Source organism: Podarcis bocagei (assembly GCF_964188305.1).
Source record: "Podarcis bocagei genome assembly, chromosome: 16".
NCBI classification, from domain to species: Eukaryota; Metazoa; Chordata; class Lepidosauria; order Squamata; family Lacertidae; genus Podarcis; species Podarcis bocagei.
Genome location: NC_138142.1, coordinates 15,105,168 through 15,117,586, shown reverse-complemented (window position 1 = coordinate 15,117,586; position 12,419 = coordinate 15,105,168). Strand labels below are relative to the sequence as shown.

At 46.0% G+C, this 12,419-nt stretch overlaps 2 protein-coding genes across 6 annotated transcripts in view; both read right to left on the bottom strand.

Moving 5' to 3' along the window:
• SLC25A1 (solute carrier family 25 member 1) overlaps positions 1-4,867 on the bottom strand; it is a 56,117-nt gene extending 51,250 nt beyond the window's left edge. For both annotated transcript variants that reach the window (XR_014002979.1, XM_081175104.1), the window contains exon 1: positions 4,554-4,867. Coding sequence is in view for 1 of the 2 variants with exons in the window: in XM_081175104.1 (XP_081031230.1) it covers positions 4,554-4,668 (115 nt within the window). In the remaining variant the exon portion in view is untranslated. The remainder of the gene's footprint in view (positions 1-4,553) is intronic.
• Positions 4,868-9,461: 4,594 nt separating this feature from the next.
• The window catches only part of CLTCL1 (clathrin heavy chain like 1), a 59,935-nt gene continuing 56,977 nt past the window's right edge, over positions 9,462-12,419 (bottom strand). For all 4 annotated transcript variants that reach the window (XM_081174642.1, XM_081174643.1, XM_081174640.1 and 1 more), the window contains one exon: positions 9,462-11,137. Coding sequence is in view for 2 of the 4 variants with exons in the window: in XM_081174640.1 (XP_081030766.1) it covers positions 11,022-11,137 (116 nt within the window). In the remaining 2 variants the exon portion in view is untranslated. The remainder of the gene's footprint in view (positions 11,138-12,419) is intronic.

Sequence of the window (12,419 nt, the reverse complement as noted above, 5' to 3'; positions counted from 1 at the left end):
ACCAATAGACATTTTGTTGTGGTGGCCGCAACCTAGATTCTAGCTGCCATTTGGCGCCCAGGTTATATACCTGAGTTTCTAATGCTGAAGTCTCCAGGTAAGACAAGGAAAGAGGCTTGCCAGAAACCCCGAAGAGCTGCTGCCAGTCAGTGTAATAATAATAATAATAATAATAATAATAATAATAATAATAATAATAATAATAATAATTTATTTATACCCTGCCCATCTGGCTGGGCTTCCCCAGCCACTCTGGGAGGCTTCCAAAAAAATATTAAAATACTGTGATACATCAAACATTAAAAGCTTCCCTAAACAGGGCTGCCTTTAGATGTCTTCTAAAAGTCTGGTAGTTGTTGTTCTCTTTGACATCTGGTGGGAGGGCGTTCCACAGGGAGGGCACCACTACCGAGAAGGCTATGTGAACGAGATTATGCGCTGAAATATTTTAGTTGATATTTTAGAATGTAAAATGCTATTTTATTTACCGATTGGTTTTACCTGGTGGGCTTATAGCCGAATAAAGTATTATCTATCTACCAAGAAGGCCCTCTGCCTGGTTCCCTGTAACTTGGCTTCTCGCAGAGGGAACCGCCAGAAGGCCCTCGGCGCTGGACCTCAGTGTCTGGGTAGAACAATGGGGGTGGAGACGCTCCTTCAGATACTGGGCCGAGGCCGTTTAGGGCTTTAAAGGTCAGCACCAACACTTTGAATTGTGCTCGGAAACGTACTGGGAGCCAATGTAGGTCTTTCAAGACCAGTGTTATGTGGTCTCGGAGGCCGCTCCTAGTCACCAGTCTAGCTGCCGCGTTCAGGATTAGTTGTAGTTTCCGGGTCACCTTCAAAGGTGCACGTAGTGCAGACAATTCTATGCAAGATGACCACTGGTTTCACTTTGTACAAGTTTGTGGTCCTCGGATATCGGGGAAGAGCCACAGCTCAGTGACAGAACATCTGCCCTGTCTCCAGCTTCAATTCTGCCTGGTTCAATTCCCGGCATCTCCAACAAAGTTTGGGAATGTTTCCTGTCTGAATCCCAGGAAAGCTGCTGCCAACCAGTGTAGGCAGTACTGAGCAATACAGACTCATGGTCTAGTTTGATGCAAGACATCCTCCTATGTTTTTGGCTGCTCTGGAGTTGGATAGGAAGCATTTTTAACAAGATAAAGGCATGCCCTGAATTAATTCCCGCCAGTCTAAGAGGACTGGCGGCCGGGAGGCAGCTGATTACCTTTCTCTGGCAGATCAGCCTGTTTAATGCAATTAAGCGCTGGAACAACCCTAGCCATGCGCTGTTGCTCGCTTGCAGATATTTCGCAATTGGCTTTGCAAGAAGCGGAGAGCCCAGCTTGTTCAAACAGCCGTGTCTACAGAGCTGCTGGTGCAAGATTAATGCCGAAACACAAACCCCACAGCAGCCATCACTGGGGGAAACTGTTCTAAAATTAAGAGAAAAATATGTATTCTAATATTTGGAAGGAAACTGGAGTGAGGGAATCTTCCCCATGCCACCCCCCCCCAAAAAAAAACTGACAAAAGGCTCAAGAAAGTGGAGTCATTCTATAGGCTTAGGCTGAGTGCACAGCAAACATTTAAAGCACCTAGAAAAAGCAGCACCCAGGAAACTGTAGTTTGTTAAGGGTGCTGGGAGTTATAGTTGTTTGAGGGTAAGCTACAGCTCCCAGAATCCTTGGACTGCGTGTACTTTAAAAGTATGATATGTATACAGCCTTAGGTAGCCTTAGGTAGAGATCTACCAACAGTCCAAAACATTCATATTAATATACGAGCTGCTCATTTTCTCTTCCTTTATTGTGCTGTTGCTCTAATAAGAAACTGTTTTGTTATGAAAAACTGTATTCCATCGCGCATTTCTTAATATAATAATTTGATGTTTTATAACCGTTTTCATTTCATCAGTAAAAGAAGTTACACACAACTATTTAAAATATTAAAAAATAATCACAAATGAACCATATGCTAAAAAGCAGATTAAAATGCATGTTCACATTTTACATGTCTGGATGGGCTTGCCTAAACAAACATTTAATTATTATTAATTATTATTATTACTATTATTATTAATACCCTGCCCACCTGGCTGGGTTTCCCCAGCCACTCTCGGTGGCTTCCAGCAAAATATTCAAATACAGTAATTAATCAAATATTAAAAGCTTCCCTAAACAGGGCTGCCTTCAGATGTCTTCTAAAAATCAGATAGTTGTTTATTTTTGCAGGCATCAAAAAGAAAGAATAGTGAAGGCACCTGCCTGGTGTCAAGAGGCAGGGAGTTCCAAAGTCTGCCTGTGCTGCCACACTAAAATATTGATTTCTCACAAGTGCAGGTGTTTTATGTAGAACCAGTAACTGTGCCAGTTTTCTCAAATCAAAGCAGTTGAGTTGGGAATACGTGGGAGAAGGCAATCTCTCAAGTAAACAGATCCCAAATTGTTAAGAGTTTTGTAGTCCATCATAAGATGAGTGGGATCAGACCTAGCCCTTGAAACATGGCTTTAGAAAAAAATAAAGAATAAACCAAAACAGGAATTTGTTTCAAAATGGGAGGTCTTTAAAGTTTATAATTATAGCAGTTTAAATTCTGTTGCAGCATTTGAAGAATTTCACAGTAATAGTTTCAAGTTAGACATGAGACTTAAGATATATTTAGAATTAGTTAAATTATTATAAAAGTGTGTATGGGCAACAAGTAATACATAAATGAAATAAGGAATAGACGGGAGGTCCGGTCTATAGTTCCAAGACCAATTTCCACTTTATTATTTTGTTAAGAAAGTTTTGTGTTTATTGTTATTTTTGTTTGTATTTTTGCTTTCTTTCCTTTTTTTCAGTTGTATCGATAGAAAATCAAATTTAAAAAGAAAGAAACATGGCTTTAGGTTTTGTTTTTTTAAAACAAAAACTTTTTTTTGCTAAGCATCTGCGATTATCCTCAAGCACCAGAACAAACAAATAGTCATTTTAACCACCAGTCAGGAAGAAGACCCTCCAAAAGAAGTGTTGTTGAGCAGAGACGGAAAAGACAAGTCTTTGGAAGCAGCCAGATTTTTAGGTGTCAAAACAAAAGCTCCAGGCATTGCATTAAAAGTCCAGGGAACATTAGGTGTTTTTCATTGGACATGCATCTATATTATTTGCACCTGCAAAAGTTTGGAGGCTGTTGCACATACTTCCTTTCCAACCAGGGCATATTCTAGAAGAGGGGTCAGCAAACTTTTTCAGCAGGGGGCCGGTCCACTGTCCCGCAGACCTGGTGGGGGGCCGGACTATTTTTTTGGGGGGGGGAGAACGAATTCCTATGCCCCACAAATAACCCAGAGATGCATTTTAAAGAAAAGGACACATTCTGCTCATGTAAAAACACACTGGTTCCTGGACCGTCCGGGGGGCGGATTTAGAAGGCGATTGGGCCGGATCCGGCCCCCAGGGCCTTAGTTTGCCTACCCATGTCTTGGAACTTCCTGATGAAATCCTATAGCTTTTAACACCACAAATGTTCTAGGGGAGAGTGGGGGGTCCACTCTTTTGCTGTGCCACTCCAGAAACCGACAATATGGTAGCCACAGGGTACAGTGGTACCTCGGGTTAAGTACTTAATTCGTTCCGGAGGTCGGTACTTAACCTGAAACTGTTCTTAACCTGAAGCACCACTTTAGCTAATGGGGCCTCCTGCTGCTGCACGATTTCTGTTCTCATCCTGAAGCAAAGTTCTTAGCCCAAGGTACTATTTCTGGGTTAGCGGAGTCTGTAACCTGAAGCGTCTGTAACCTGAAGCGTATGTAACCCGAGGTACCACTGTACAGTAATAAATTAGAATTAAATCCACTGTTGATGCGCTGTTATGTCATCTAGAACGCTTTGCAGAACGCACCCACAACAGAACACCATTGCAGAAGGGCCCATTAACTGTTTCCCCAGAAAGGCGGCTACTCCCATAGCTCAAGAGGCAAAGCAAACCCCAGGGACTAGGAACTTGAGCATCCAGCCAACTAGTCAACAACAGAGAGGCTCGCGCGGGGCGCAGCCCATTCCCATCCGCCAATCAGCTCTGAACAGCAGCCTTGAAGGGGCGGGGTCGCGAGTGGCTTGTTGTTTCATGTACTACCGGTTGCAAAAAAGGAGAGGAAAGGCGGCGGCTGGAGGAGGGAGATAATAGACGCACAAACACACACCTCGCAAAGCGGCACCATCTGATCTTTGCAGGATTCTTTCCACCAGCCCAGACTTGCTCTCGCATAAGAGAACTTGGCCCCATCAAGAAGCAGGGATATCTCCCCAAACGAGGAGATCTTAACAAAATCCGCTTTTGAAAGGAGGAAGTTTTGAGTTGCAAACTTTTCCCAGAGGGTGGGGCGCAGTTGGGGGGGGAGAGAAGTTCAAGGCGATTTTTTTTGCGGCACGTTTAAAAAACAACATTAAATGCAGCAAGCTTTGTGAGCCGATCCACTTTTAGAGCAGATCCACTCCCCCCACCCCACCCCGTCCAACAAAGTCACAATATAAAAAGGTTTCTGCAGCCACTCCGGTTTGTTTACCTGCTAAGATGGCTTTACCCGGATGAGTAAGTTTGGTTTTGCCCGCAGGAGCCGCTGCAGCCAGGCAGCGAGGTCTGGCGAATGGGCTGGCGAAGGGCGTCGAGGATGGAGACATGATGGTTGCAGGATCCGACCCACCGACAGACGGGACAGTTTTGCAAAAGCAGCAGAACTGGCAGGTGGGGTGGGGGGGGGGGAGTTGATCCAAGTGCAAAGGAAGCAGGAGCTGGAGGAAATTGCCAGATCGCTGCTGCTGCCGCCGCCGGATCCCCTAGCCAGGGCTTCTTCTATATACTGCCGGGAGCCGAGCCGATCCAGCCAGCCAAGGCGGGCGCCGCCGCCCCCTTTTCCCGCGAGCGGAGGTGGGGCAGCCCTTCGCCACGCAGCCAGCGTCACGGGCTCGCCATTGGCTTGAATGGTTGAAGGAGGGACGGGCGGAAAAGAAAAGGAGGTGAAGGAGGAGGCAGCTGTCAGGATTGGGGCAGCCTTGCTTTTGCTTTCCCCAAGATCGCACAGTGGGAAGGGACCACGCGGGATCTAGCGCAACCCTCCCCCCATGCAAGAATTTCCCCCGCAGCGCGGGATTCGAACTCAGGACTCTGCGATTAAGATTCTCGCGCTGTGCTGCTGAGTGAGCAGCCAGGGAATGCAAGCGATCCGCTTCTCGGGAGTAGGTGGGGCGTCCGGTTTGCTGGGGTGGTGTATTGGTTTTTTGTGTGCAAATTGAAGCATCGTGTTAGCGAAGTCAGCGTTGCACAGTCCCTGCTTCGGAGCAGCTGCTTGGCTTGCAGAAGGGACCGGCTTCAATCCGCGACATCTCCCTGTTTGTGAACCATGGGGAACTGCTGCCAGTCCGTGTAGACAACACGGAGCTAGGCAGAGCGGTAGGTCTGACTTAGGAACACAGGGAAGGGCCTGATTGCGAAGTCTGCTGCTGCTACTGGAGCTTTAAGAACTTGCCTACTATTTAAGGTGGCGCTGCGATTTCTGCAGGGTGAGCAGAAACTACGGAGAAAGTTGCATTTGTTTTGGTTTTTAAAAAATCAGACTCGCTTTTATTTATGAATTAAATTTAACACTTCCATTCTCCGGGTGGTACTTGTGGTCAGACTCATTACCTGCCTTCCACGTGCCCCCGACCCCGTGCTGGACCCAGTGAGTCCCGTGCTGGGGTGTTTCTCTTTAATGGTGTTTGCCAGCAAAACGTTCTTCAATAACTTTGCATTGTCAATTTCCCAGAACGCTCAGTTAGCCTTAATGAAGTACAGAGTGTTTAGGGAAGTTTTTTTATGTATTTTTAATCTTCGTTGGAAGCTGCCCAGAGTGGCTGGGGAAACTCAGGCAGATGGGCGGGGTACAAATAAATAATAATAATAATAATAATAATAATAATAATAATAATAATAATAATATCCTCCTCTGTTGGGCTAATTAAATACCCATTAATTCCACTCCACTCTCTCAGGTTTCCTACTTCTGCACGTAAGAAGGGATTCATTTTATAGGGAAGACCCACAGCTCAGTGATAGTGATGGGCTTTCCTGGAATCTCTCATAAGTGTCAGAGGGATAAAGGCTTTCCCCCAAACCTACCAAGATTGCAGAAAGTAAGGGTCCATCAGGATAGGCAGGTTTGGGCTACATCAGGGAGTCAAGATGCAATCCAACAGGATCTGGAAGGTACAAGCTTCCATCTCTGGCGCCACCTACTGGTAGCCTCCTTGCCTTCTGCCCTACCAGTAATGGGCAACTGCCACCACAGCCCACTTCCTAAATAGTAGGGTCTGTTCAGCACCCCAGTGTTCAAGGAACACAATGAGGTTAAAGGGGCACTGGATGAATTTTGATTACAAGTGGCTATTAAATTTATGCTGGCTCACAGCACTTCAATTAAGGTATGCTCCTTCATGAGATGGGAAACTCACAATTAACAAAACAAACTCTAGAACCGTGGTGTGGTGTTGCAGCTCTCCTAAAAAAAAGGAAGCTTAATTCTTTTATTTCAATTTATTAAAACTTGTGGGAATGACGGTATTTCTAAAACAAGTGTTTTCTTTGGTATGATGCACACACATGCCGAGGCAGGAAGAGAGAGGTTAAATGGCTCACTGGCTATGGTGCTTGCTTTCTGCAGTTTTTAAAAGGACCTGTAATTATGGTGCTGGAGGAGACTCTTGAGAGTCCCATGGACTGTAAGAAGATCAAACCTATCCATTCTTAAGAAAATCAGCCCTGAGTGCTCCCTGGAAGGACAGATCCTGAAGCTGAGGCTCCAATACTTTGGCCACCTCATGAGAAGAGAAGACTCCCTGGAAAAGACCCTGATGCTGGGAAAGATGGAGGGCACAAGGAGAAGGGGATGACAGAGGATGAGATGGTTGGATGGTGTTCTTGAAGCTAGCAACATGAGTTTGACCAAACTGCGGGAGGCAGTGGAAGACAGGAGTGCCTGGCGTGCTCTGGTCCATGGGGTCATGAAGAGTTGGACACGACTAAATGACTAAATAACAATTATTGTGTTTTAGTTCTGCTATACAATCATGGCACTTCGGTTCCTAACGCGGACACCAATTAAAATGCAGCCTGACAGTTTAGGGAAATGAACCTCAGATGTGCTGTGCCCATGCAAGGATAAACCCACCACTAATTCCCATCTTGGCAGATGCAAGGGACTTGAAGCATCATTGCAGCCCCTTCTATTAACCTCTCAACAGTGAATCCCTGCCTCCTTCCCATCAACCCAAATCCCTTTATCTGCTGCTTTGGCAACTGCTGGCACAGTAGTGCGTTGCACAACCATCTCAAGTCCTATAGAGTCGTACCTTGGAAGTTGAACTGAATCCGTTCTGGAAGTCCATTTGACTTCCAAAACATTCAGAAATCAAAGTATGGCTTCTGATCAATCGGAAGCCCCACTGGACGTTCGTCTTCCAAAAAACGTTCGCAAACTGGAACACTCACTCCTGGGTTTGTGGCATTCAGGAGCTAAAACGTCAGAGTTCCAAGGTACTATTGTAATGGGCCGGAGAGACCCTGTTGCTGAAGTCACTGCTGGGTGCTGTCTGGTTAGCACTGACCTGTGACAGGCCTCTTCAGCCGTAGTTCATCATTTCTGTATGGCCTTTCCTGGTGAGGTGGTCTTGGTCCTGCCCCCCCCTTTAAAGAGACAGGAGGAATTTAAAAACATTCAACATTCCTGGACAACTGATATCTGAAAGAAACTGTTCTCAGCCAGCTTGAAATTATTATTTTGTGAATATATGAACATTTACAAATGTTTTCAGATATTAATGCTTTTATTTATTTTGATCATATGGTTTTGCTGCTTTTTTGTTTGCCAGCCTGGGCTCCTTGGGGAGGAAAAGTCAGGACCAAAGTTTAGTGACAACCACTATGAAAATCCTACTGTGATTGGCTATGTATGTACAAGTATCTTTAAAAAATATATCAGTTTTTCACTGGGGGATTTGTGTTTGTGTGTGTGTGTGTGTGTGTGTGTGTGTGTGTGTGTGTGTGTGTAACATTTCCCTATAACATTTGTTTTTACTTTTTAGTTCAATTGCTTTTTGCTTATTGTAAGCTCCACAAAAATCTCGTGCTAAGGGCCAGCATACACGTCATAAATAAATCAAGTTTCATTAAAGACAAAGCAAAACCCACAACACCTTTGAACTTAGGAATCCTGTACACAGGACTATTGAATGCCTGCCTGCAGAAAGTTACTTGCCATTTTATTCAGTTTAGCAAGGTTTTATAAAGGAAGAACGAACAGAGGCGGCATAGGAAAAGGGAAATCACACGTGGCTGGTAAGCCTTTTAACCATCCAGAAACTTCAAGCATTCAGCCGAGCTTAGTGTTATGAGCTTTCAAGGAGCTCTTCCTTATTATGGTAAAATAGGACCTTGCAAGAGCCCAAGATACTTTCAAGGGCAGCAAATGCCAACTGTTTTTGTGCTGTCCTAGACTCGGCCAGTATCTTTGCCACCACATGCAAGGGAATAATATTTGGTAAAGGTAAGGCTTGTCTTTGGACTCCAAACTACATCAGAATTGGCACCCCTGTGCTTCACAGTTCCCAAATACGAATCAATGGGAAGTTTGGTTTTGGCCTTAGGTGACATATTCTCTTTCGTGGGAGAAGGGAGAGCATTAAGAAAGCTGTGGTAGGGAAATAAGCACACTGAACAGTAAACACATCACTGCAAATTGAAGGCAGTTGCTAGATTTGACAGTAGGGCCGGGCGATACCTGGTCTTCAACATTGTGACGTATCAGCAGCTAAATATCGTTATATGCTGATATATCAGAGTGTCTGGAATGAATCTTGGCTGCGTCACCCAGCCCTACTGAGGAAGCCCCCATACCGCTCAGGCTCACGTGAGCCAGAGGGGCTCCTTCTGCCCCCCCAAGCTGAGAGAGCCCCCATATTGTTCCTGCTTGCGTGAGCTGAAGGGGCAGAGGGCTTCCTCAAAGGCACAGGCAGGCACGACAACACAGCCTGAAAAGGTGATTGCTGAGAATCTTCTCAGGCCATCCGTCTGCCTGCAGGCAATTTGTACTGCCAGCTCAAATTGTCTGAAACTGGTATCGCGATCCGACCCCATACTGGTTCCACACAATTTAGCAATATGCCGCCCAGCTCTGACACTCATTGGTTTACTAGCACAGTGTTTGGGGCTCACGCCGCTTTCCACGATTGCATAAAAGCCGTTGCACTTCCACAGCTATGGGAGCCAAAGCTCAGCTGACTCCGGTTTTGACTTGGAAACAGCCCCTCTGGTTTAGTCCTAAGAACATGGCCAAGGAAAAGAATTGTGGGCATTTACATGGTTGCTACAAGCACCTCCTTAGGCTGACACAGCACCTCCCCTCCAGCCCCCTTGTTTCAAACCACACAGTGGACACTGGTTTGATTTATGTTTATAATTGGATTTTCATAATATCCATGATTAGCACAAGAGTCATAGCCATAAATTATACATTATCTAGTTTTAAGTACATAAAATGTTAATGATATATGTCTCTGAAGAGTGGCACAAAGTAGTAACATCCCTGTTGGCATTCTCTATTGGGAAGAAGAAGAAAAGCGAGAGTGAGGTTGGTGGGCAGACCATCTGATCTCACAGAATTCCTGCAGAGAGCCAGAAGAGGGGTGGGGTGGATGGGAATTGGAGCTGTTGCCGGCTCAGAAAGGTATCTCCAAATGCCCAGAGGGTTTTACAGCAGGAATTGGGAACTTGGGAGACCTCCAGATGTTGTGGACTCTCCAGTTCATCTCAGCCAGCATGGTGTGTGGTCAGGGATGATAGGAGGAGCAGCCCACACCTGCTTTAGAGTTTCAGGTCAAATACAGCCAGCATAGCAGAAGACTCGCTTTCAAGGTGAGACTTGAAGTCACGCAAGGAGGTGCACCCCTGCTTCCCGGGGCTTCGAAACTCATTTCTTACCATAGCTGTCAACTTTTCCCTTTTCTTGCGAGGGATCCTATTCGGAATAAGGGAATTTCCCTTTAGAAAAGGGGAAAGTTGACAGCTATGTTTCTTACCAACACGGTCCTCTCTGCCGCACACATTTACAATACTTATGGCTGCCCAGGCAACACACTCTTTGACATTTTGCTTGTCAAGAAAAAAAAGTCACATAGCCAAGTTATGTTGCTGAAAATGTGTACCATTTGATGCCAATGAGTATCATGCTATTACGTACTACAGGAACAAAAAATATGGGGAGTGTCTGCTCTGAGATATGATCCAATTTATTCTCCAAGGAAGGTTTTTTTTTTTAAAAAAAAAAGAAAATAAAAACACAAAAAAATCCAGAAGGCATAGATGCTTTTTTTTTTTTTGCAACATTCTGTAAACTGTGTCACCTCTCCCCCCTGTCGCCTCCAAATACACTTTTTATTTCCTTTTTTTCTGCACAGCGCTACAAACAAATGGGGAGAAGGTGTGTGTTACATACAATTTTCATATATCCCACCAGTTGGAAGGTTCGGCTTCATCTGTTACAGTACTTTTTAACACGTTAACAGCTTGGTGCCAGAGGATGCCCTGGCATGCACGTGGCTAGAGAGAGGACTCTGGAAGGAGAGAGGGGGAAAAGCAGCACTAAAATGCCCAAAACCACCACCAGAAATCCTCCTAGCCCCCAGATGTTATTGCTGGGTTGTTGGTTTTAGTTGGAGTGTTGCCTCCGCTTCGGACAGAGCCTTGAAGTGTCGCTAACGGAAAACAAGATAAAAGGAGAGTGGGGAGAGCTGCCTTTTGAGGTTGAAATGTAACAGGACATAGCAATAAATAACACAGTGTCCTTTGGGTGTCTCTGAACCAAGGGGGGGGTAGGGGTGGGCTGAAAAGGGCATTCAAGCCAACACAGGGAGTCATCTGTGCCTTCTTGGAGAAAAAGTAAAAAAAAAAAGAGGGACAGGAAAATGATGATCCGAGACGGTTAAAGGTCTCGCAGCGCGAGTTACATATTGAAACCGTAAACTGGTGGCTGGGTGAATCCTGGCGCCGTGTAGCCATAGGGGAAGTTTGCCTGTGGAGGTACTGTGTTTGGGCCTGCCGTTAGCATCAGCTGCTGGCCTGGAAGAAAGACAAGGGGGGGTCCGTTTAAGTCACTTGGAAGGTAAGTAAGGCCTTTTGCATACCCCAACCCACAGAACCCAACAAATCCCAGTTTCAAAATGCAGGGGTGTGTTTGTCTGTTTTTAAAAAGGATTGAAACAGAAAAAGCAAAAGGTACATTTCCAGCTCTAACGTCACACAAAGCTGCCTTATACTATGTTAGACTATTTGCCCATCTTTATTTCTCTGTATATATATATAAATATTTATTAAATTTACATACTGACCTTCACCAGCAGATCACAGCGTGGTTTACAGGATTAAAAAAAAACACCTGTAAATACTGTCCTAATCTAACTGGAAGTAGCTCCAAGATCTCAGGTGAGGAGTCTTTCTCCAGAACTGACTCCTAAGCTGGCAAAGTCAAAAGGACTGAACCTGGGGTTTCTCCTGTGTGGTGTTGAGAGGCAGCGCGGTGCAATTGCTCGGATCCCGGACTATGATTGTGGAAGATGCAGGTTCGAATCCTCCCCCCCCCCCAGCCATGAAACTGAGCGACCTGAGAAAACCTCTGCCTCCGATTTACTTTACAAGGATCAGAATGGGGAGGACGGGAATCTACTTGGGAGAGGTAACAAATGTAATTGGTGGGTTTTACTCAGAGGAGACCCAGCTACCATATTTTTCGTCCCATAGGACGCACCGGCCCATAGGACGCACCTAGATTTTTTAAAAAAAGGAATCCAAACCAGGTAAGGGAACAGCGTGATGGCGGCGCTCCGCCTCCCCGCTGTCCCCCGAGCTTGTGGGGCTGCCCAATGTCTTCCTGAAGCGCGGGACGCTCTGCTTCAGCGCTCCCCGCGCTCCGGGAAGCAGGGCTCCCTAGGCTGCAGATGTCTTCCCGAAGTGCCGGGCGCTCTGCTTCCAGTGCACCCCGCGCTCCGGGAAGCAGGGCTCCCTAGGCTGCAGATGTCTTCCCGAAGTGCCGGGCGCTCTGCTTCCAGTGCACCCCGCGCTCCGGGAAGCAGGGCTCCCTAGGCTGCGGATGTCTTCCTGAAACCTGGAGAGCGAGAGGGGTTGGTGCGCACCGACCCCTCTCGCTCTCCAAGCTTCAGCGAAAGCCTGCATTCGCCCCATAGGACACACACAGATTTCCCCTTCATTTTTGGAGGGGAAAAAGTGCGTTCTATAGGGCGAAAAATACGGTAATGAACATGACTTATGTTAGGGCCGGTAATGTCAACAGGTCTACATTGTTGAATGCCCCCTAATGGTTCTACTGCTGAGCTAAGGCCCTTCC